Source organism: Hydra vulgaris, chromosome 02 (genome assembly GCF_038396675.1).
Source record: "Hydra vulgaris chromosome 02, alternate assembly HydraT2T_AEP".
NCBI lineage: Eukaryota > Metazoa > Cnidaria > Hydrozoa > Anthoathecata > Hydridae > Hydra > Hydra vulgaris.
Genome location: NC_088921.1, coordinates 36887701 through 36914278, shown reverse-complemented (window position 1 = coordinate 36914278; position 26578 = coordinate 36887701). Strand labels below are relative to the sequence as shown.

The 26578-nt window shown below is 25.5% G+C and overlaps 1 protein-coding gene across 2 annotated transcripts in view; it reads right to left on the bottom strand.

The window, feature by feature from the left end:
- LOC100207763 (caspase-8) overlaps nt 1-26578 on the bottom strand; it is a 52887-nt gene that overhangs the window by 10858 nt on the left and 15451 nt on the right. Inside the window, exons 3-9 of one of the 2 annotated variants that reach the window (XR_010636682.1) lie at nt 24872-25060; nt 21108-21227; nt 20664-20843; nt 16055-16735; nt 9529-9668; nt 7634-9396; nt 5620-7005 (exon numbers count right to left, since the gene is read on the bottom strand). Coding sequence is in view for 1 of the 2 variants with exons in the window: in XM_065790773.1 (XP_065646845.1) it covers nt 16055-16735; nt 20664-20843; nt 21108-21227; nt 24872-25060 (1170 nt within the window). In the remaining variant the exon portion in view is untranslated. Of the gene's footprint in view, nt 1-5619; nt 7006-7633; nt 9397-9528; nt 9669-16054; nt 16736-20663; nt 20844-21107; nt 21228-24871; nt 25061-26578 lie in introns of those variants that run through there. The other variant, XM_065790773.1, reaches the window with a different exon arrangement.

Genomic DNA, 26578 nt, shown 5'->3' with positions numbered 1-26578 from the left:
TTCATAATATTTTGATTCATGACTATGAAGTAATTGAATTATTTACTCTTTCATTAGGTATGTTTTCTGATGAGGTTCAAGAGGCTACCATTAAGGTTTTTAAGATCTTTCGTGAAAAAAGAAAATGCGATTGAAAAAAAAACAATTTAGACCTTTTTCACCGTCTTTTAGGTGTATCTAATCCTTTACTTTGCACATTTAGAAAGAATATGCATAACAAAAAAAGTCTACCTTCTAGTATCATTGAACCATTGCATGAGCCAACAACAGAATACTTTACTTAAAATATAGTTTAAAATAATAATTACTTGTGCGTTTGTAGCTAATTATTTTTATTTTTGTTCTGTTTTTCTTCTTTACCACATTTTCTACACCTTTCTTTTGTCGCCAAAAATAACATAAGTTTTTGCGTTTTGCCTTTCTTCGTTTGTGTAAATTTTGTTATTATTTTCATTTTTGTTTGCAATTGTTATTGAGTGTTTTCATATTTTTTTGTCTTATAATTTATTATTTTTTGTCGTATTTTTTATCATTATTATTTTTTTTATCTTTTTAAATTAATTTAATTTACGCATGCTTTTATTTTTTATTATTGCAGTTAATTTTTTTTGTTTGTTTGTTTATTTTATTTAGGTGTCACTCCAATGACTAGTTTTTAACAATATGAGTCACCTAACCTAAGTTTGTTAAATTATAAAAAACTTGTCATTTTTCAATTTTTGGTTGAATAAATAATAATAATAATAATAATAATAATAATAATGATATCCTTGATATTAACCTGTTGAGTGATTTGACGGAATTTTTTATAATTGGAAAAAATTGGAGTTTTTAAATAATTTGCGCAATTATGTAATAAGATTTAAAGTTTTTTCAAAACAAACGTTATTTTTACCGCAGATTGTGTTTTTCAATGTAATAAACAGTTTCCAATAAAAAAAGTTAATAAAATTTTTGTTTTGGGGGTTTTGGCTAGAAAATGTCACTTTTGAACTACTACGCATGCCCACTGGGGTGTGATGTTAAAATAATACCGCAGAAGCATCTGGAAGAACTTTATAATTTGAACAAGGTTAATGCTGTCCGAATTGTGCCAAAGTTAACAGATCGTCATTTAGATCCAGGATCACTATTAGCCATGCAAGTAAAATTGGCTACACAATTTTTAGTGATCATGTTGCTACTGCTTTGACTGATTATGCTTCTGCAAAGCTGTTGCCTGAAAATGTTTTTTCAACAGCTTTTTTTATTAAAAATATGGATATTTTATTTGACATCTTGAACTCCCGTAAACTAAAAGCAGATAAATCAACACGCTGTGCTTTAATTCTAAATAGAAGTTTTATACAAAAGCTTGAAGATTTAAGAGTTTGGATTAAGGGATGGCATTTTTCTAAAAGTATATCCAGTCATTGGGACGTCACTATTTCTAATATTCTTTGTTTTGCAAACGAGTTGCTCCATGAAGAATTTTTTTATGTTTGCACAGCTCAATTCAATCAAAAATTTTTTGCGTTAATACTAAGCAAAGGAGACTTGAATGACAGACCAACAACAATGCAATTTAAATCAGCATATAAAAATGTCTTAGTATTCCTCCCGATAAAACAATTTAACTCTAACAGTAGTCTCCCTGAATCAGATTTCTCTGCTGCAGTTACCACTGACTCATTTACCAACAGAGTATTTGAGAATCAAATCTCTGCAAATAAATAATTGATTTTCAATCAGTCAGCTGCATAATTAAAAAAGAAAATACACCCTTATGCAACAAAATGTTTTAACTGGTTCAGTTTCACAGTCAATTAAACAGGTTTTGAAATCAATTGCAGGTGATTTAATAAAAACGTCAAAAATGTGTACAAGTTCTTTCAAGCGTGACACCCGGTAAAAGTAACTTATTTAATACTGATTCTTTTTTACAAAACCTACTTCACGAAATGGAAACTGTTTTTGCAAACGCAAATGAAACTTTTATTAACTTAAAAAAATATTATACAAGAAAGTGTAAAAATAATAAAAAACGATTGCAATTTTACATTTCTTTAAGATGAACATGTGGATCATGCTTTTCATTTAGAAGAAAGTTTAATCCGACACTTTGATTATATGAGAATATTTTATTTTATAAGGTTTTATAATCGAGATTTGGTACCACGAAACTAGACATGTGAAAAAAATTTAGCTCGCATTTTCATTGCTTGATTTTATTTCTTATTTATAATTGCTTTTTCTCTCGGTATTATTAACTATTTGTTTAGCATCTAATTAAGGGGTAAATATTTAAACTAAAATGAAACCGAGTACAGCGATAACATAATTAAAATCACTCATGTAAAACAGGTTAAATTTACATCAAATTTTAACTACGTCAACATGAATGTTAGATGATATATAAATGTTATATAAGCAAATGTTATGAAATCATTTTAAACAATGACGTAATATTATAACTAGATGTGTGACTCGCAACTTTTTGCGTATTAGTGAAGCTAGCATACGCCATTTTGCGGTACGGCAAAAACATAAGATCCGACTATAAAAACATTAAGAATTATTTATCTAAATAATATATAAATAATAATTAGTCATGAAATTTTGATAAATTCTTTATTATTTTGATAAGTTTAACTTGATTTGATTAAGCATCCATAGAAAAATAATTTTTACTATATTTTCAATTACAATATATATATATATATATATATATATATATATATACATATATATATATATATATATATATATACATATATACATATATACATATATACATATATACATACATATATATATATATATATATATATATATATATATATATATATATATATATATATATATATATATATATATATATATATATATATATATATATATGTATATATATATATACATATATATATATATATATATATATATATATATATATATATATATATATATATATATATATATATATATATATAAAAAGACTAATTATTTCAAATTTTTGTACAATTTTATTTTATTTGAGACCAGACATGATATTTAAAATATGGCTATTGGGGATCCGTTAAATGTTTAAGGTTCTTGAGGCACCTATAATTAATAAAGCAAATTTCAAATCATTAAAATTTACAAAATTAAAATCATATTTTAAGGAAATCTAAAATAATACAGTAGAAGTATTAGTATAGTAATAAAAGGTAGATTTTAAAATATTCAATTAAAAGTAAGCATGAATCAAAACCTGTAAATTTTTAAAACCTTTTAACAAAAAGGCGCTTTTTAACCAAGTCGAAGACCTGCTTTTATTCCTTGAATAAGTTCGAGGAAATATTTTTGACGTTTTGAGTCTAATGGTTAAAAGTCTAGCAGCAATTTTTTTTTATCAATTGAACATGTAAGTCCTCATAAAAATGATCAACATGTGAGTCCTCATAAAAATGATACGACTACTTCTAAATCAGTCGGTTTATGTACGGATTGATACACTTGTTTAATGAAACTTTGAAAAATAAAAAATAAGCATAACTTTAAATAAACAACAATTATATGTAAAAAACATAAACCTTGTTTTTGTTTTTGGCGATTTGTGCATCCATATGCACAGCACGAAATAACCATAACTCTACAATTTTCCAAAAAGAAGTAGTTGCTCTTAAAAATTTAACAGCTAAAACCTTTTTGAAAACTCAAGCTCAGTTTAAATGAGCTATGTAAGGCTTTCAGAATTTAAGATTTTTGCCGTACCGCAAGATGGCGGAGGCAAAAAAATGGTTATACATTTTAACTTAATTTACGCATCTAGTTCTCGCAACTTGTTTCTCCGCGCAGCGGCCTTGTTCGTCAAGGTTCGTGTTTGGAATTATAGAGTTGAGTGAGGGTTATAACCACAAGTAGCCTCCTCATCTGTAGTGGCCTTATCGGCCTTGGGGAGGTGAAGTAAAAAACAAAAAAAAAATTAAATATATGTCATTGGTTATAAAATTATTTTAATTCATAAAAGAAAAGTTTTTTTTTAATGGGAAGCCCTCTAGTAAGATTAATGCAAAAGTTTTTATATTTCACTAAGAGTTGTGTACAGTTAGGATTATTTGATCTCGCAAAGACATCCCATAATGATTTGCGGCTAAAATTATACATATTTACCGGGAGCTGGCAGACATTGACTTTGCGTAAACTAACATTATACGTTTTTACTCGGGAATAAATTATTTTTCAAATGATATACAACTAATAACTTAAGCGATATAAAAAAATTTAGTCATTTTGCCCAAATTTGTATTTGAAAAATAGACCTAAAATGGAACTTACTGTTCTCAAAAACACGTGCTTTTTTTTTTGGTCATTGCTGTCCATCCTACTAATCGAACGCAAAAGCCTAACTTTATATGATTTTTTTCCAGGTTTGAGGGGTGTTTTCAACTAATTCTACCATACTATACGTACCTACGTACTTTATGGAAGACCCCAAAGTCAAATTTGTTATAAAATGTGATATTTGGAAAAAAAAATACTCCTACACAGGGCTGCCGATAGGGGGTGCAAAATAGACAGTTTGTCCCGGGCGGCAGGTATCCAAGAGGCGCCAAATGAAAAGAAGGTACCTAAACAAGAAAACAAAAAAAAGTCCTATATCTATAATATAGGAAAATTTTGATAAATAAGGGCGCCAATCAGGGTTGCTGTCCCAAGCGGCGTGACAGCTCTCGGCGACCCTGCTACTACAAGTTCATCAATCTTTGCATAATCAAATGCTCCCATTGTAACATCGAATAAATCACTAAATTTTTTCATCCAAACCTATCCATTATTAAACAGCTTTGATTTCAAACAAAGATGGGGGGTTAAGTTTAATAGGGAATTATATGGGGAAACGTTCCAAGTTTTTATAATTTTGTTCACAATAGTCAGAATTAATAATAGTTGTAGCAAACTAGCATTTGCTTTTAGATGCTGGATATTAACGCAAAGCTCGCTATCTGTTGTTTAAATCTTTTATAAAAAAAACCTGCAGTTTTAATGAAGTTGTTTTTTTAATAAAACTCCACATCAAAATATCTTTATATGTTGGATGTTTGAATAAAACTCTTTTCGAGTACCAATGAACTCAGTTAAACAAGTATTTCTTATGTTTCTTGTCTCTATAGTTAACTTATGGCTAAGGCAGCCATAATTTGATTCTACAATTTTTTATATTTCATTTAGTTAACATATAATAAAATTTTCTTTACAATATAAAAGCTTAAATAATCACTTTTTATAGTTATTTTTTTATTGCCATATACGTCACTTATTTATTAGTATTTGCGAAAAATAATAGAAAAAAGGAAACATTTTTCTTTGTAACTTTCACAACTGTTGCTAAAAAGACCCATTTACATTTGACACTTTATAAATTAACTATTTTTTTCTCATGTATATATGTTTCATATGCAACTATGCATCTATTTTGACTATCAATAAATAAATGCTAAACTGAAGAAAACAAGTAACAACTCCTAATATTTCTAAAATTCAATACAACTCATGCTAAGCGCTATTCTGATTTTTGTTTAAAACTAAATATGGAACTATATTAAAATATTGCTTACTAAACATTGAAGTTATTAAATATATGTAAGAAATAAAAATAAAATGAATTTTAATCTTTCATCTTCATCATTTTGGTTGTCAAAATAAGATATTAACATATTAATTTTATATACAAAAAACACATATAATAAATACATTTACAACACAAATGATAATTATGTTGTTTGTTTAAATTAAAATCCACTATAGCCCTACTAATTTTTTTATAGTTCATTTTTTAATTCATTATTAACAGCTTTACCACATTAATCTGAATAGTTTCCTAAATTAATACTATTGTGTTCTAATAAGGCAAGAATGTAACAAACTAAAGTATGTATTTTTTACAAAACTTTTAAGTTACTTTTTTTGTCAAAAATATCTTTTGAATGCAGTTGGAGACTAAAAATGAACTTTTGAAGTTTTCAATTTTAACAGAAATACCTATACCCAGCTCCAAACCAAACTGATAAGTTTATGGAGCCTAACGTTTATAGCATTTAAATATTAATGCTAGATTCTACACTAGTAAGGTTCTTACGTAAAGTAGAACCTAATTTTTTAGTTCCTATTTTGAAGGAGCATTCACCTTCACAGTACAGACAAGCAGATTTGCCTGAGTGGCTTGAAATTCTAAAAATACTGTTTGCACACTTTAGATTAAACGCCAGATGAAAATTAATTTCTTTAAGTTGACCAGGTGCCAATAATTCTTAGAGATTGTTGTCATCCTCTGAAGCTATATCTACAATTTATCTCTAGCAATTATATGATCACCGTCAAAAAGCTCTTGTTTTACATTTATATAAAGTATCTATAGTATCCTGCAATTCAATCATTTTAATATTAATGCTTGATTCTACACCAGTAAGGTTCTAGCGTAAAGTATAATCTTATTTTTTAGTTTTGTTTTTAAGACCTGTAATACATTTGAGAGTTGTAATAGTTTGGAGGAGATTCAATTTACTTTCTTTGATTTAGAGTTACTTTGATATACTCTAACTGTCATAGAGAGAAGAATTCAACATGAATTGTAGTCAACATGAATTGTAGTCAACATGAATTGTAGTCAACATGAATTGTAGTCAACATGAATTGTAGCCAACATGAATTGCTTTTCACTTTCATTGATATTGTTTACAGCTTTACTTTTGCAAAAATTATAAAAATTTTTCCATCTAAATTTAATATAAAGAATTTTATAATCATTTTAAAAGTAACTTGGGATTATATAAGAAACAATAATACGCTAAATTAAACTGTAAGGTAACATCAAGAGAATACTTCAATTAATCTTATTTAAGTTGTAAAACCATAATATTTATCCATAACAAGATTCAAATACCAGAGCTCACAGATTTTCTCAGTCACATTTAAAATATTGGCTCTGGCTCAACATTTGCCTGGATACATAGTAGCGGTTCATCCAATAGTACTTCTATTTATCTAAAATACATTATTAACAGTAAAATGCATAATATATGTATATGTATATGTATATATATATATACTAACATAAATTATTTATATATATATATATATATATATATATATATATATATATATATATATATATATATATATATATATATATATATATAAATAAATTATATTAGTGTATTCTACAAATAGAGTGCTCAATGTTCTTAAAGAACAGAGCAATAATAAATTTGTAAAAACACTTATCTAATTTTTAGTTGTCTTCAACAGCGTGTTTCTCCATCAGTAGTTCAACCTACTGATGAACCTACTGATAGAGAAACACGCTGTTAAAGACAACTTAAAATTAGATAAGTATTTTCACTAATTTATATATATATATATATATATACATATATATATATATATATATATATATATATATATATATATATATATATATATATATATATATATATATATATATATATATATATATATATATATATATATATGTATATATATATATATATATGTATATATATATATATATATATACATATATATATACATATATATATACATATACATATACATACACACACACACACACACATATACACCAAAAAATAGCAACTAATTCATATTTAAGTACCTTTGATATAGTCTCTAACCAGTAGGAAAGATGTAGTCTCTCCTTTGTTTAGACTAAATAAGTTTCTTCTTTAGCTGGAACAAACTACTAAAGGACAAACTCCAAGATTAGCATCGAAGTTTTGCCAAATGGATTTTTTGATTTTTTCGTGAACTGAAGGTGTTATAGGTGTTAAAGATTTTCATATGATACCTTGATTTATCAAGTAAACTGCACAGATACATAATTTAAAATCTCATGCCGTATTGGAAAACTATAACTATATCTGGAAAGCAGCCGTAAATAGTTTATTATTACTGCCATAATGTCTGACTTTAATAAAACTTTGGAAGAAAAAAAGCAAAAAAATATAAGCTTTATTTTTGAAAACATTCATACTTAGCTTAGTTCAGAGCTAGTTCTTTACTTAAATTTATTTACTATACATATGATTGATTATATGCAAAAAAATTAGGAGTGGAGAGAGTTTCAATCTAGCAGTCAATTTGGAGAACAGTGTTACAGTAACATTCTTTGTCGAAAATTAGAAAAAATTGCCTTACTTCTTTAAAATAAAAATCTTTCACAAAAACTCACTTATATGGTTATTTTTATGACTTTTTTTAAGCTAAATAATAATTTAAATAAACAAAACATTTAATAAAAGTCCACATAAAATTGAGTTATTGAAAATTTGTCAAAAAAGTTTTTCTTTAAATATAAGATATTTTCCTATATTAGGCATATTATATTCATTTTTCCATTTAAAGCAATAGATAATAAAATAGTAGTGACCCTTTCAGCAAAACATCATTTTTTTAAATTTCCCATAAAATTCTTTACCAAAACTATCCCACCTCGATACACCCTAATGTTGAATGTTTTTATATTGGAATTTAATTTAGAAAGAATATCCTTCCAGATTCTATCAATTTCATTTTTTTTTGCACAACTTTTAATAATTAAATAAACTTAAATTGTTCAATAAACTAGTTTTGTGGTCCTTTTTTGTAGATTATCTAACAAAAAATGAAATACAATCTTATACAACAGATATTGCACATATCATTATTATCTCTTAAATTACCAAAAACATGTTTTTATTGTACAAAACGTATTGCTTAAAGTTGGAAGGTTTCAAAAGAAAAAAAGAGAAAAGATTCAGAACATTCTTAAAGTTCTAAACCGATTTCCGAAACATTCTGAAATGTTTAATTACATTGCATAAGATTTTAGGAGGTTTATATTATTCAAAGAAAGTCCAGAATATTCAGTTCTGTTCAAAAGCATAAAGGAAAATTACAGAACATTTTGAACCAATCAAAACATTTAGGCACTTTCCAGAAAATTCTAAAACCTTTCAGATCACTCTAGAACCTTCCAGAACATTTTGAAATTTTCCAGATCATTTTTGAAAGCAAGAAGCTCTGGAATGTTTATAGAAAATGCTAAAATGCTACGCAAGATAATGGGAGATTGTAAAAACTCTTCAACCAAGAAGAATATATTTTAAGGTTTTAGAAAGATCCCAATCTGGAAAGTTTTAGAAGGTCCCTATGGTGTATAAAAGGACATGTTATCAGGAAAATAAGGAAATCTAAAATTAGTTATTTTAAATCCTTCAAGAAATATTTCTAATGATCCTGAAAATGTTGCAGCAGCTGATTGAGCTAAAATTTCTTGCAATCAAGCAACACCTTTTCTTGGGTCTGACATGGGTCTGAGCAAAAGCAGGAGTCTTTATAAAGATGATGTATCCCTAGTAGTTCAATTGTAGAACGCACCTGCAAAAAATTAAGCAAAAAAGAAGCACTACATATCAGGGACTTCATTGAACTTTGCATAATAATGATTTGCATAGTAATTTTATTATATTTTTTTCTATATAGCACCATACTTTTGTAAAGTGCAAATACCTTTTTTATTCAAGCATCAGTTAAAATACTCAACAGACTTTTTTGACGAACTTAAGAGATTTGTCTGCTTTTCTTTTGAAGTTTTTTCTTTTGTCAAAAACTGGCTTCTTTTTATGACGCCAATCAGAGCTAAATCATTTCTAAATAACAAAAAACAATACTTTAAAAAGACGATTAACTCGAAACTACACTGCTCCAAATTAGTTGAACATTTGAACTACTTGAAACTTAAAGTTGGGGTGATTGCAATGATATTGAACATTACACAGTCTAAATGGTGGACAAAACGACAAAATCTATACTTCAAAATGGTGGACAAAAGTCTATGATTCAAGAATAAAAGTATTTTTTAAAACTATGAAATACTAATTAAATGCAAAAGACTAGAGGTCATTATCATTACTGGTTAAGAAATGACAATCTTGCAAAGTTTTAAAAAAACTCAAAACGTAAAACAAAAAAACTTTTTTAACGCATAGATATATTCACATAAAATTTTTAATTTGAAATATATTTACCAGACTTATAGTCAAAAATGAAAAAAATATTTTGTTAAATTGAATTGAAAAAATTAAATTTTCTTCTTTTCTTTCAAAAAATTTAATGAAAAAGTCAGTTTTGCGCCAAAAAAAATCTCCTTATTTTTAATTTCTGGTATTACTAAACCGTATACAATTTGGAAACTACATATTGTTGCCTTTAATTTGGTATGTCACATATTTTTACCAATTACCCGCTTTTTGAGTTATTTGTTATTACCAATGTTTTACTCATTAAGGCATAATGCACAAGAAGTTTTATTCAAAAAAGATTTTTTTTCTTCCGTATTTTACATAAACAAAGTATTAACAATGTTGTTTTCGTGAACTTTGAAGCTTGTTTTTTTACTTTATCTTATCAAACCACACAATTTGAATTGTATACTAAAGGGTCACCCAGAGTATTTTTAAACAATCTTCCAAGTTCTACAACTGATATGTCTTTCTCGGTAATTTTTCTCTGAATATTCTCAGTTGTTTGTTGTTTGCCTTTAAGTCTTCCTCACTCCATAATTTAAGTTGTTGTTAAACTCAATTAGCTCCCAATTATGTTGTAATAGCTCCCAAGTATGTTGTAATACTCACGAGTATGTAGTAAAAGCTCCCAAGTATGTTGTAACAGCTTATGAATAGTCGGCGTCAAACTAACCCAGGAAATTTTTTTGTAGAAAATTTTTTCTGCTTACATATGTCTTTACATTTTTTATGTTAATTACCTGACAGTACAAATAATAGTAGACAACAAGAGACCAAACCGCTCAGCAAATATTTTGTTGTGTTAATTTGAAATGTAGTCAGTAATCATTATTCTATTTTTCTCATTGTAAGAAAGACTTCTAGCTCCATTGCCAGTTGTAGTACACATATATTTGATGCTTCACTTTGATATTAAAATATTGTCCATTAAAGATAATAAAACCAACCTCTTTCATGTTTTTGATATCTGCATTAAAAAAAGTTAAATACGATGCATTCTCATGGGATTCTTTTCCTATCTGGATCATCAGAGGTCTCTGTGAAAAATCTAAGTTTGGGGATTTTTATTCCCATATATTTCCATCACCGTTAATGTTTAAATTTAAAATTATGACCAGTCTTCAAATAGCTATACAAATTTGTTCACAAAATCATTCAATCAGACCACTTTGCATAATTGTTTCATTAATATTATTCTTATTGTTTTTTATTAATATTATTTCTTATTAATTGAATCTTATTGTTTTTATTAATAAAAAGTGTCGAATTATTTATATTTCCTTCAATTTCCTAACAAATGACTCAGGCAACCACATTCCAAAAAATTTGATCAATCATGCTCAATAACACATATCAAAAATATGTCTCCATATCTGGGTTGAGAAAATTGGTTTTTATATCTTTTCAAGCAGATCTTGAATTTGACACAAATCGATTTAGTGGTTTGCATAATGAAAACTCTAGTTTTATTTTCTTTCAACTAACTTAATGTGATGAAAAATGGCATATGCTTTGGAAGTAACTAAAACTCTAAGAGCTAAGTAAGATTAGTTAAATCTTACCTAGATTTAGGGATATGCCCTAAAACATTGTGCAACGCACAATGTTTTAGGACATATCCTTAAAATATGTTTTTGCATTCATTTCCATTGAATTGTTCCCCATGATATGCTTGCATTTAGAGGTGCAAGAAATAGGCCATTTTTATGATTGATAACTCATTTTAAAGAATTGCTTAAAAAGATAGTTGAAAATTTCATTTTCTTTTTTAAACATCTTCACTTCCAACAAGGCTGCAAGCAACCACTTGTAAAGTTGGAAGTTACTGAAAGAGAAAAGATGAAGCTTATGAAGCAAGAAAACAATTAATAGATGACTTAAAAGATTGCAAATTATATGAATTGGGAAAACAAGATGAAGGGAGCAAATTCCAAAGAACTAATGTTTGAGGAAAAAAACTTGACAAATAAGAGTTTTTTGAGTACTTAGGAACAGTCACAGTAAAAGGATGAGATTTAATTGAATGACGAGTAACAAGAATAAATTTTAGTAGATGGCACAAGAGGCGCTAGCTCTTTAGAGCAGCGCCCATAATAGTATTTAAAAAAAGAGAAAGAGAAGCAACATTATGACAATGTGACAATGGTTGAAGGTTGGCTGCAAGAGCAGGTCCAACTATGTTTACAATGTATTTTTGCACCTTGTCTAGAGAAGAGAAAGGGCATTATTCAAAGATCCGCTTTAATATGGCAACAGTATTCCATACACGGACGGATTTGAGAACTATATAGATAAAGAATAGAATCCGGAGTAAGAAAGTGGCAAGCACAATAAAGAGATGCAACCTTAGCAGAGGCTAATTTTGCAATTGAAGAGAGGAATTCAGCATAGCCATTGCATAAAGAACTAAATGTTTTAGATTCATAAGAGTTACATTATGTAATAAAATTAGATTTCAATTTTTTGTACAACATAGTGTACATTATGTAAAAAAGTTAGATTTCAAAGTATTTTATAGGAGAGCATCATGAAAATAGGGGAAAATACCATAAGTTATATGATATCTTCGACTTCCCAATCCTGAACTGCTTAGCAATTTCACTGTTAATATTGAAAAATGCTTTTCCCATATTAGTACAAGACCTATAATATTCATGTTTACAACTCATAAAATTAACTTTAGTTTATTTCACTTTTTGTGACTTCATCTTATATAGCATAGCTACCAACTATTTTCTGAATGCAAGCTGGACTTATATCACTCAATGCACATGATCTTTTTGAATAGCACTGCTCCTGACTGATTTGTATCTTTTACAACACTGTTTAAAGCAACTTCTTTAATTTATTATTTATTGAATAAAGGTTGGCAATTGCTTTTTATACAAAATAACACAATTGGCTTTTTACTTTTTGACTTTTTACTGCCTGAATGCTAATGTTACTTGACCAAAATTTTTTCAATAAATAAAAAACATTACCTGTGCACAAACGTTACGAACTTTCTTAAGCCAAAATTAGAATTAGTTTTATTTAACTAGTTTTTTTCTGATTTAATTAATGTTTATTGAAATTGTTATTATATAACATTGTTTTGACATTGTTATTATACAACATTGTTTTGACATTGTTATTATATAACAATGTTTTGACATTGTTATTACATAACATTGTTTTGACATTGTTATTATATAACATTGTTGTTTTGACATTGTTATTATATAACATTGTTGTTATGACATTGTTATTATATAACACTGTTTTGACATTGTTATTATATAAATATTTTCTCAACAAAAGTTAACAACACAACTATATAAGAGCAACACAAACACAAAAAACAATTTTTTTTTTTTTTTAATTAAAACTATTATTATAATTCAAAAGCCTTTTTTTTTATTCAACATTTGTAGCATTAAAAGTAGCATTTGATTAGGAATATTCATTTTAATCATAGCATTTGACTAAATAAAAACAAAAAATACAACAGTAATACTTGAACTAACTTAGTAATTAATGACACAATATCACAAAAAAAATCTTTACATATATAGTCATCTCTCTGAGTTAGGTGGAAAAAACGTCAGCAACAAATTGACAACCTTACACTGTTTAATGTTGACAATGTTTGATGATTTTTGAATATTTTTTTACTTTTAGTAACAATCATTGTCCTCTATATATATATATATATATATATATATATATATATATATATATATATATATATATATATATATATATATATATATATATATATATATATATATATATATATATATATATATATATATATATATATATATATACATATATATATATAAATATATATATATATATGTATATATATATATATATATGTATATATATATATATATGTATATATATATATATATATGTATATATATATATATATATATATATATATATATATATATATATATATATATATATATATATATATATATATATATATATATATATATATAAGTTTAAAAATGAAATTAAAAAAAATTTAATTTACCACTAAACTTAAGAAATACAACTGGAAAGAAATTAATTCCAAAAAAAAAAAAAAAAACCAGCAAGCCATTAAATGTCTAACAATAATAAAAGAATACAAATGATAGAAATAAAAATAATAATAATAATAATAATACAAGAAATAAAACCAATTCATCAAGAACAAATCAGTTATAAATTTTACTACTTTAAAACAACCCTAAATTAAAACATTTTATAGTTTCAAAAATAAAAATCTATTAGCTCAGCTGGAAAACATGATGAATGATTGTTTTCAAGATGAATAATTGTTTTCAGAAATTTATACACAATTTTTAAGCATAATTATAATTTTAAAATTGCTAATTTAATAAATAAATACTGTATATAATATAATATAATAATATATTACTGTATAAATGCAAACTATGTCTCAAAAAACAACAATTACTATATAAATATTATTTTAAATATTATTTTAAATATAAATATTATTTTAAAAGTTTGTTTGTTTTGAAATTTTTATAGTTTTGCTTTTAAACTGAAAATAAAAATATAAAATAAATTCATAACCACTGTCAAGATTAAATTATACAATTGCTGCAAGGTAATTATCACACCTCCTTTTTTAATGCAAAAATAGTCACTAACTTTCTTGTCAATTTTTTTTTTTTCACACTTTTTTCATTAAGTATTGAACTAGTTTCTGTATTAAATTATTTTATAAGATTTTTAGTGAGTTTCTTAGTGAGAATTTATAAGATTTAGCGAAGTAACAAGTTAAAACAAAAGAAGTTCGAAAAATGTTCAAAATAATAACAATAAGAACTACTTAAAACAAAAATAATTCACTACAAATTTTCTACCCTTTTCTGTATCCGCCAAAAATAACAAATATAATTTATTTTATTTTGTTTTAGTGTTTGCCTTTTCGTTATGTAATTTTTGTTTTCATTTTGTAGTTTTTGTGCCTTTTCGTTTGCTTAAAGTTTGTTATTATTTGTGCTGTTGTTGCTGATTTTATTTGTTTTTATTAATGATTTTTATTGTTGTTATTAATTGAGTGTTTTCATTTTTTTTTTTTCTTTTTATTAAATTTATTATAGCTTAATCATTATTTTTTTAAATTAATTAAATTTACGCTTGCTTTCATTTATTAATAACGCTGCTGAATTTTTTTGTTTGTTTATTTTATTTAAAAACTAGTCATTGGAGTGTCACTCCAATGACTAGTTTTTAACTATATGAATGACACCTAACCTAATTTTGTAAAATTATAAAAATTTGTAATTTTCAATTTTTGGTTAAATAAATGGATATAAGCTTAGTGAGTTTGTTAGTGAGATTTTATAAGATTTAGCTTAGTGAGTTTTTTTAGTGAGAACTTAAATTCATATCTCACAATTTTATAGTTTTAAACATTTTGTTCAACTCTGAGTGTTATTAAGCTTGACTATTTATTCTAAATGGCTAAGAAGTAATTTATGACAGAGTTTGAACAGTGGTTCAAACATAGATTGCTTCCTGATCAATTATAATATGCTTTTAAAAGTTCATCATTTTTTTTTTCAATTTTAGCAGAACCAATTAAAGATCAATAATTGATCAATAAATAATTAATTAAAGATCAATGGCAATTTTAGGATCTTAGAAAGTGAAGTAGAATATCATCGCCATGATCACAATCATCAACACAATCATTAATCACATGATCATCATGATCATCATTATTAATAACATTTATTGATCATAATCATTAACACCATATTGGTCATAATATTCACCATTATGATTATGATCATGACTCTATTTCATTAAATAATACAATCTATGTTTTTGTCTAGTGTAAACTTTTTTTTTAATCTTCGCATTTTATTTGCTGAACATTTTTACACTAATTTTTCAATACTAAATATTTTAACTTGTTAGAAGGTTATAAAATATATGTAAATTAATTTTAGACTAGCTTTAAAAAAAATTACTAGTAAAAAAAGTTTTATGAAAAATACCTGGAGTCGCAGCTATAAAAAAACATAAGTCTGAATCTTCATGTAATTGTCTCCTCTTTTTTTCCATCTCAAACTGATCAAGTTTCCCATCACTAACATTTGTTGTTACTTTTTTTTCTATCTCACACTGATAAAGGGTGGCATCTGTGACGTTTGATGTTACTTTTTCAGTCGACTTTTGTATGCTGGCTCCATATATATCATTTTCCTCTTGTTCAGAGATTCTAACTTTATCATGAAAGTCATCATCTAAATGTTTATCTATTTTTTCATAATCTTGGCAAGCTTGAATGAAAAACAGTTTCGGTTTTTCGATTAACAAATCACACAACTTCCCATTTATACAAATTTTCATTTCTTCAAACGAAACTTTTTCTCCATCACTACAATACACTCCATCTTTATAACCATGTGACAATATACAACAAACAAAACAATCGATAGCTTTTTCTTGTGACCTAATTATATTTAGCATGTTTTTTGCATCAACATCTTCATGTAGGACAACTTCAAAATTTAACCATGAAAATGTTTTCTTTAGCTCCTCAACATCCTTATTTGTACCATCCCGTTGGTTTAACAATATTTCATCTTTTGTTATAACATTATTTAAAAATCTGTTATTTATTATAAGACAAGTTCCACACGGATTCTTATTGAAAATATAAGAAATACGATTATCTAAAGAAGAAGAAATACGATTATCTGAAGATTAAAAAATTTTGGCAACTATTAAAATAATACAGCAAAACTACATAAATAATTACATAAGTAAAAAAGTATAATAACATAAGTAAAATGTTTACATAATAGAAAATGTAGAAAAAAATATTTTTACCATTTTTTTGTTACGTTAACAAAAGTGTTTAAAACTTTATTTATTATTGTATTCATTTTAAGAAGCTTAAAATGACAAAAAATAAAAAAACCTAAAAACCAACAGAATAATTTTAAGATCAAAACGTAAATACTTATATTAAATACAATATATTAACCAGCAATTAAAACGCTCTCAATAACAGTTTTAAAATTACAGTTCCAAAATATTGTGTTTTTCAATTAACCAATAAAATAATAAAGATTTAGAATGCTAAAGATTTAGAATAAGATTTAAAATAATAAAGATTTAGAATAGATTGATGTTTTGCTAATTTGTTTTTAATTATAATTATCATACGAGTAGTTACACATTAAACCAATGAACCGTGTGCCTTTTTGTTTCACACCTTAATAGTTGATTTTAAAAACATATGCAAAAATGTTGACAAGTTCCCAAGATAACACTATTTTATTATTGATCAAGTTTCCCAAAATGACCTTGATTTGATTTTGCATTCTTTTTGGAAGTTTTACTTAAAAAATGCAAAAATAATAAAATAAAAAATAAAGGAAAACATTCCAAATCCATTTTCGATGCAGAATTCAAAAAATAAACTTTACTAAAATTCTGAAGAGGACAAATTTCATGGTTAAATACTCTAGAACACCCCATCTTTATGTTGCTTTAAATTTTTTAAATTATTTAAGTAAATGTATAATATAATAAATGTATAATCAGAAATATTAAGTCTGTTAATGTCTTTATTTTTTCACTTTAAAAACAATAGATTATTTACTGGAAAAACATTCTTATAAAATTTATTAAATTATACAAATTATATTTAAATATTAGATAAGCATTAGAGGACTTTCATAGTTATATCAGTAGCCAAAAAATTTTTTTTTATAAAATTTCTTTTTCTTAAAAAGTTAATTGAATTTCTGTTAAGAGTAACAATTGCTTTGTGTTTTTTTTATTAAGATATTATGTTTTTATTTATGTAAATGATTTTCATAAGATAATAATTTTCATAAGATAATGATTTTCATAAGATAATAATTTTTAATTTTTAAATTCTAGAAAAACAAAAAGCTGGATGAAAGTTTCCACAGTTTTGTTACTGGACCATTTTGTCAAGTTTTGTTACTGGACCATTTTGTCAAGTTTTGTTACTGGACCATTTTGTCAGTTTTGTTCTGGACCATTTGCCCAGTTCTTTATATTACTTGATTCATTAGTGTATATAGATTTACTATTACATGTTAAACACTTTGGATAATAAAGATCATATTTTTGCTATAACTGGTAATATGGCTTTTTATCTTCCAAGAAGTTCCATTTAATGTTACAAAGCTTTGTACTTCTTTTAGATATAACTTTCAAATTTTGCACCAAATATCTTTACACTTAAACATTCCTGTTTTCTTCAACTATGGTTTAGATTGAAATTTGGCAGAAGTAAGTTGTCTCATTAAATTTGGTAGTTGCTTGTAGGCCATTAAAGGTTACAGGTTCAAAAAAATTTCTTCAACTCTTTCATTAGTAGGTAATGAATGGAAGGTTTGGTTTTATTTAGAATAGGTTGGCAGTTTAGATTGCAATAAAATATTGTAAATAAAGGAAAAATTTTTTTAGTTTTACTTTGGGGAGCTGGTCTTTGTAACTTTATAATGTGAAAAGTCTTTTCAATTACATTGTTTGGGTAAGAGCAATCGCTTAACCATAATTTTAGTTCTTCTTAACATTGCTTTTCAGTGCCATAATTGGTTGTAAAAACATCTTTTTTGAAAGATAGTATGGAATGTTTCTTTTAATCTGATCGGAATGATGGCTATTGTAATTTAGATTGTTATAAGCATTTGTATCTTTATAAAATATGATAGTTGTGATATATTTGTTATTTTTAAGAATGACAGATATATCTAGAAAATTAACTTCATTATAGATATTTTATATATATATATATATATATATATATATATATATATATATATATATATATATATATATATATATATATATATATATATATATATATATTATAGATATTATAGTATATTCTTTTATAAGTTGATTGCCATAGTCTATTTTAAAACTGATTGAATCATTTAATTCTGCAAATGAAGTTTTGAACTCTTTTACTTCTAAATATTTTGGTTGTATGTTGAAATCATTATCATACATATCTAAAATAAAACTGTTCAATACTTTTTACTTTTTTTAAAAAATATCTTGGTAGCATTTTTAGAAATTGTTACCTCGAAGAAGAAAAAGAAAACATCCTTAGCCTCTTTCAAAATCTGTCCCCATGGCTGTACTTTGTAATTTGGTAATATAGTTAGTTGTTAAATAGAAAATTGTTATTTTTCAAAATAAAAAATGCAGATTCTATGATAAAATTGATGGTAAATTTTTTGGTTATAAGATCTTTATGTTTTTCAACACAGAATTTTAGAGCGTCCTAGATAGCGTGGAATGGTGGTGTAGAGATTAACAATGCCTCATGTAAATAAAATACAAACTAAAAATAAAAAACAAAAACTTTTTCTTGAGATCTTTCTTAATAATCTTTTATAGGTTTTTTTGTTTCTGTACACTAGGAGACAATGTGTTTGAAATTGGCTTCAATGTGATGTTACTGAATTAATTTCTGCAATAATGTGCTGTCCTTATAGATCGTTTGGTGGTTTCATTTCAATAAAAAGAAAATTGGATTCTTGAACTTTTTAAATAATTTCTTAAACATTTATGGATATTATGAATTATATAAAAAATGCTTGATTTCCATTTAAATTTTGTTATGTTATGTCAATCTCATTTTGTGTAAAACACTTGATCTAACATTTTAATAAAATTTTATAACAAAAGAGAAATTTTATAATAGAAAAATTTTATACAATTGCACAAATGATGAATCTATGAAAGTTCTCTAGTGCCTAATATTTAAATATAATTTGTATAATTAAATAAATCTTTCAAGAAATAGAAACTAGATTAATTACATTGTTATTTTGGTACTGTGATGTTATATACAGTGATGTGCAAATGTTTAGCAATTTTAACAAATTTATGTTTATAATGACTCATAATCAACTATAATTAGTGAATTCCAAATGTAACTTTAATTACCATTAGATCTTGTATAAAAAAGAGAGAGCTTTGTTAAAAGAACCAGTCCAAAAATGACAACAGTATTTTGAATAATAAATTTAAGAGTGTAAAGTCAGAGAATGGAATAAGAAAACAGTAAATGAGATAACAAAAAAGGAGGAGTTGAAACCAAAGTAACCAAAGTAACCCTAACAAATGCTAACTTTGCAATGAATTTTTTTCTTGAGAGGTCAGTGTTTTATGATGATCTGAGAAGACAAAGAGAATTTTTCCAAGGTTCTTAAAATACAACCACAGGTGCCACTTTTTAAGAAATATAAAACTCTAAGAATTTTTCAGGTCTTCAAAGATCACTCTGGGTGATTTTTTAAAGACCTGAAAAATTCTTAGAGTTTTATAGGTCCTGAAAAGTGACATCTGTGGTTTCAATTTTAAGAACCTCGGAGAAATTTTAAAAACCTCTTTGTAACCAACACAGTTAAACACACATTCAAGTACAGGTAACTAACCCAGGTCACCCTGGGTTAGTTAACTGTGTTGAAATTTGTCATGACAAACTTTTAAAAACCAAGTTAAGTTCACAACTTAGTTTGAAATCTTATCATCAAGATACAAAAAATGTAATAGCGTCTAATTATGTAACAGTAGCATAAAAAAGATGCAAATAAAAAAACTAACCTGCTTTTGCTAATTTAGAATTTTTCTTAACAAAGTCGTGAACCCTTTTTTCAAGATCAATTCTTCCAATATAACGAAACCATAAACTAAGATAGGTTAAATCTTTTTCATGTATTAAATCTCTATTTTTCAGAGTTGAAAAGTAAGTTGTATAATCATTAATTTCTTCAATTAAACCATCTATGAAACAATAAACAAAAATTTTACTTTGCTATTTAACAAACATCATCACCAACATCATCATCACCAACATCATCATCACCATCATCATCATTATCATCATTATCATCATCATCATCATCATCATCATCATCATCATCATCATCATCATCATCATCATCATCATCATCATCATCATCATTATCATCATCATTATCATTATTATCATTCAACCAAATGCTTTACCACATAAAATCTTTTAAAAAATACTTTATTTTAACTTACCAGGTACAGCTCCTTTTAATAAGAACTTTAGTTTTTTCAGATCTGCAACCTTCAATTCATCTCCTACCTCAGTCAATAACAATGTGAAAGGGGAAGTCACATTGCCATCAGTAATGTCCTCTGTAAAATAAAAGGATTAGAGCTTTATAATAGCAATATTCAAAAATAATAAATTTTTGATTATCCAAAAGCCAGAAAATTTTAAAATCAACTTTAAGTATTCAAAATAATTCAATACCAGTATATATCAGTATTGGTATATACTGGTACCAGTATACACCAATTTACCATAATATACCGGTACCAGTATTGCAAAATATTATCAAAAAAGTTTAGCCAAAACGTTATAAAACATAACTCAAACATTTTCAGATCATTTTTTTTTTCATTTCATAATTTATTGTTTAACAGTATTATTCAAAAATTATTCAGTATTTTATTATTCAATATATTCAGTATTCAAAGGCAGTATTCAAATGCATTTAACTCATTTGAGCTTAAAAAAGATTATTTCAAAACTCATTTGAGCTTAAAAAGGATCTAAATTCTGCTAAATTCTCATGGGGCTCTTGCCGCCCGGTGAACTTTAATTTAGATAAAATTCAATTTTTTCAGCTAATCGTAATCGCAATAATTTAGATCTTCCTATATATATGAATGGTAATGAACTCAATGAGTTTTTAACCTTTTATCTTTTAGGATTAACTCTTACTTGCGATCTTTCTTGGAAACCATATATCTAACTGATTACAAAATTAACATCTGCTAATGTTGCATCTTTTTATGGTGCTTGCAATTTCTTACTCGGGATTCTATTCTTTACCCCTATAAATCTCAAATCTATCCTGTATGGAATACAAAGGTTGAATTAAGCAATTGTGATTTGCAATATCTGGCAAAATATCTGGTCTTCAAAATTTAAGTTTATGCAAAACCATCTACTTCGTTTTCATGGAGCAAATTAGCTTAAATTTGTTATCAACAATAAGTTATAAAAACAAAACACAAAACTTACAACTACAAAAGTAATAACACTCTAGTCACTAACTGCATAATAACACTATAATAGTGTTGCAAATTGCAAACGCCTAATTCAACCCTTGGAATACTGTTGCCATATCTGGGGCGGATCTTCCAATGATGTCCTTTCTCTTTCAGACAAGGTGCAAAAATCCATTGTAAACATAGTTGGACCTGCTCTTGTAACCAACCTCCAAGCATTACCACATTATCGTAATGTTGTTTTTCTTTTATATAAATATTATATAAAAGAAAAACAACATTACGATATATTATAATAGGCACTGCTTAAAAGAGCTAGACTCTCTTGTGGCATCTACTGAAATTCATTCTTGTGTTACTCATCATTTAATTAAATCTCATCCTTTTACTGTGACTATTCTTAAGTGCTCCAAAAATTCTTATTCATCTAGTTTTTTTACTCAAACATTGGAATTTGCTTCCTTCATGTTGTTTTCTTGATTTATATAATCTGCAATCTTTTAAGTTGTCTTTTAATCGTTGTCTCGCTCTATAAATTTTATCTTTTCTCCTCCAGTAACTTCCAACTCTAATAGTGGTTGCTTGCAGCCTTGTTGGAAGTAAAGAAAGAAAAAATTTGGCTTCAAAGCTTAGTGGAAAAGTTACCAGCAAACAGAAAACAGTCTTTTGTTGAATGTTGACATGGGCTATATTGTTAATACTTCATTTCATATTGGGCTATATTTGTTAATACTTCATTTAAATATACTTTTGGCATATTGAATCATAGCTGGTGAATATTTCAAGTCATCATCAACGTACATGATATTTAAAATATGCTGCAACTCAACTCTTGTGAGGATCTTAATTTTAATTACAATCCAATTCTAAATCATTATTGTCATTGGAGTGGTCTACTTGATTGCTTTCACTAGCATATTCTTTTACTGATTTCCTACCAGAATATGCAAAGTGGCACAGTTGACTCTCTATAGTAATTATCTGCCTATGTTTTTGCATTATTGCAGTGCCATTGTGAGTAGATATATTTTGAGTAGAACTCAAACTCTACCAATTGTTTTATTGATTCTTTGGTTGTAAAAACATCAAAGAAACCATCAAATTTAACAAAACTCAATTTATATGCAATTTTATTGTGCAGAGTTTCATTATTATACCTTTTAATGATGATGGCAATTAATCAACTTTAATGATGATGACAATTAATCAACTTTTATGCTGAACTTTTAACAGAAACAGACAGGAACTTGTTTTTTAGAAAACTCAAAAAACACAAAACAAACAGAAATTTTAACAAACAGCTCTTGGCTAGACTTTTTAGCAATAGGAAATCCTGCTTTGGAATAAACATGTGTATAGCATCAGAATTTGTAATTGTTCCTAAAGACATCTTTAGTAGAACATTTTACCAACAACTAAGCCAAAGTATCGCATTTAAAGAATTCGTCTACTTTCATTTGCTTTTTCAAAACTTACGCAAAAGTTGTTTTATCTAGTTAGATATTTTTGATAACTATATTATGGATGGTTCTCATGGGGTTATCATACCAGATGCATTTGAATCTTTGTATTTATTGAGACCTGAAAAGGGTACATTCTGCGTCATTAGCCAAATAGTATGATTTTCCATAATATACAAAAATAATAATCAAATATACCACAAATAAAGTTACATTAATTACAAATCAAAAATATCAATATATAATATAATCACACATATGCATATATAAAATAATCACGCATATGTTGCAATACATATATTGCAATGGCAGAACAAAATAACTATTTTTTATCTTTCATATACAAAATTGGAATACAACTTATTGAATTAAACTGAAAGCTTTTAGAAAACTAATTGTCTGAAATAATGCAAATCTTTGGTTTTTTGTTTTAAATAAGTAAGATTTGCATATTGTTTTATTTGTTAAGTTCAAAATATTATAATTTTAAAAACTGTAAAAAACCAGTTTTATAACATATGGTTTCGGTATCAAAAAATTTTGTTCAATACAGTATTGATAATTGTGGGAACTCTAACTTTTAATATATAATTATAATTATATATTAAAAATTAGAGAATTAGTAATTTATATCTAAATAATTATTTAGATATAAATTAAGTATATTATGTTTGTAATGTTTATAGTATAATCATTTCAAATATATTTGGTCGAATACAAGTAAGTTAGATTTCCAACTACAAATTTCTAGATTCTCAAATACAAATTCAAATATACATAATCTGTGTTTTCAAATACAAATTACAAATATAAATGTAATAAATTTAAAGTATTTCAGGTAAAGAAAAAAATTTATATTTTTTTAACATTTTTTTTTAACTTATGATCAACTTTAACTAACTTTATTTTTAATTGAATTTTTAATTTTTTTTTTCATTCTCTTAAGTAACACATTTATTCTTAATTAAAAGGAAAAATTTTAAGAAAATAGTTCATTAACTAAAAAATATTTCTATTTAAAAAAAATTAATAAAAAAATAGACTCTGTTAAAAAAAGCATTTCAACCTTGTTTATGTAACTATAAATACATTTCAACCAATTACTCAATACAAATATTATAAAGTTTTTTAAGCAAATATAATACATATATTTGACAAACCCATATTTGACGCTTACACTGGCTACAATATAGCTTTATTAATTGTAACATATTTATATTAATTATTATAACCATAATAATAATTATGATAAATAATATTATTAACAATTGTAAAGTAATTATTAAATTTCGAATATTTAACCTGGTTTGTTATTCTCTTCTTTTTTGACATTTTTCTTTGCAAATTCATCAACCATTTTGGCAAGATCGTTTCTTTTAATGGTTTTAAAACTTACAACAAGATAGCTTAAATTATTTTCACCGATTATGTTCCTATTCAAAAGAATTTCAAAATAAGATTCTGCATCTTTAATTCCTTCACGTAAACCATCTATAAAATTAATTCATCAAAGCCAATAAATACAATTAAAATAGTAATAACAAAACAGCTTAAAAAAGTTAACAAACAGAAATAAAACTTTATAACTTAATAAACTTTATTTATAACAACAACAAAAAACAAGTTTAAAGCTTTTTCATCATTTTATTACCATTTTAATTATGAATAAAACATTTTTATAAATATTATTTATTATATAATATTAATCTAATTTTACATGCAAAAACTAAACTAATTGTCATTAATTACAGAAATGTAAAAAAAAAATATATTAAAAGGGCAATAAATTGTGATTGGATGGTGTCAATGTTGTTGAATTTAAAGTAAAATTATTAATAACAACTTTAATATTTTAATTGCAGTATTTTTTTATAGTCATGTTTTTTATTTTAAATCAAATTAAAGATTAGACAATATATATTTTTTTGATTTTAAAATAATATATTTTGTATAATATATATATATATATATATATATATATATATATATATATATATATATATATATATATATATATATATATATATATATATATATATATATATATATATATATATATATTTAAACAACTTTAAAATATATTCTTCAAAAGAGAGTGCTCAATGTTTTAAAAAGAACAAAGCAATTATATATTAGTAGAAAATCATTTAACAAAAAATTTTTTTCATTGTAGACTGTGTTTCATCAATAAATACTCATCAGAAATGAATGATCAGAAATGAATAATTTTAATTCCTTGTTGAAAAATATACCTATACTAGATAAAAAAAAGTTATAGATGTTAAGTTAACAGATGCTGTATTTAATAATAACCAAAATTACCCCACCTTTTATACCCGATTTGGAAAACTTTGAAAATGAACTAATGCATTTAATTAAAACAATAAAGTCTCGCCCTATAAAAAAGGAATTTTAAACAGAATCAAAGTTAGATGTTAAAAATATTAAATCAAACCCTAATATTTTGGTTTTTGCTGATAAAACAAACAACATTTACCAACTCACAACAGAAAACTATGAAAAAATTACAACAATATTACTAGTTCTTATGAGAAAGCGCCTAAAAATTTCGAAAACACAATCAATTTACAAGCGCAAAGTATTGCTAAAAAAATAAACCTTGATAACAAAATCAAACCAACTGCTTCTGCCCAAGCCTTCTTAACACTAAAAGACCATAAACCAAATTTACAAAACAAACTTCCTTGTAGGTTATTGGTTCCCTCAAAAAGTGAGAACTGATGTTATAAATTGGTTCTCCATAATCAAAAATAAAAATGACTGTACATTTATTCAATTTGACATTATTGATTTTTACCCCTCAATAACCACAGATATTTTAGATAAGACAATTGAATTTGCAAAAAGCCACACAGTTATTCCTGATGTAACAATCCGTATAATAAAACATTGTAGAAAAACCTTACTTTATTTTAATAAGGAAACTTGGAAAAAGAAAAACAATTTAATTTGGTTCAACCCCCCATATAGCAAAAATGTTTCCACTAA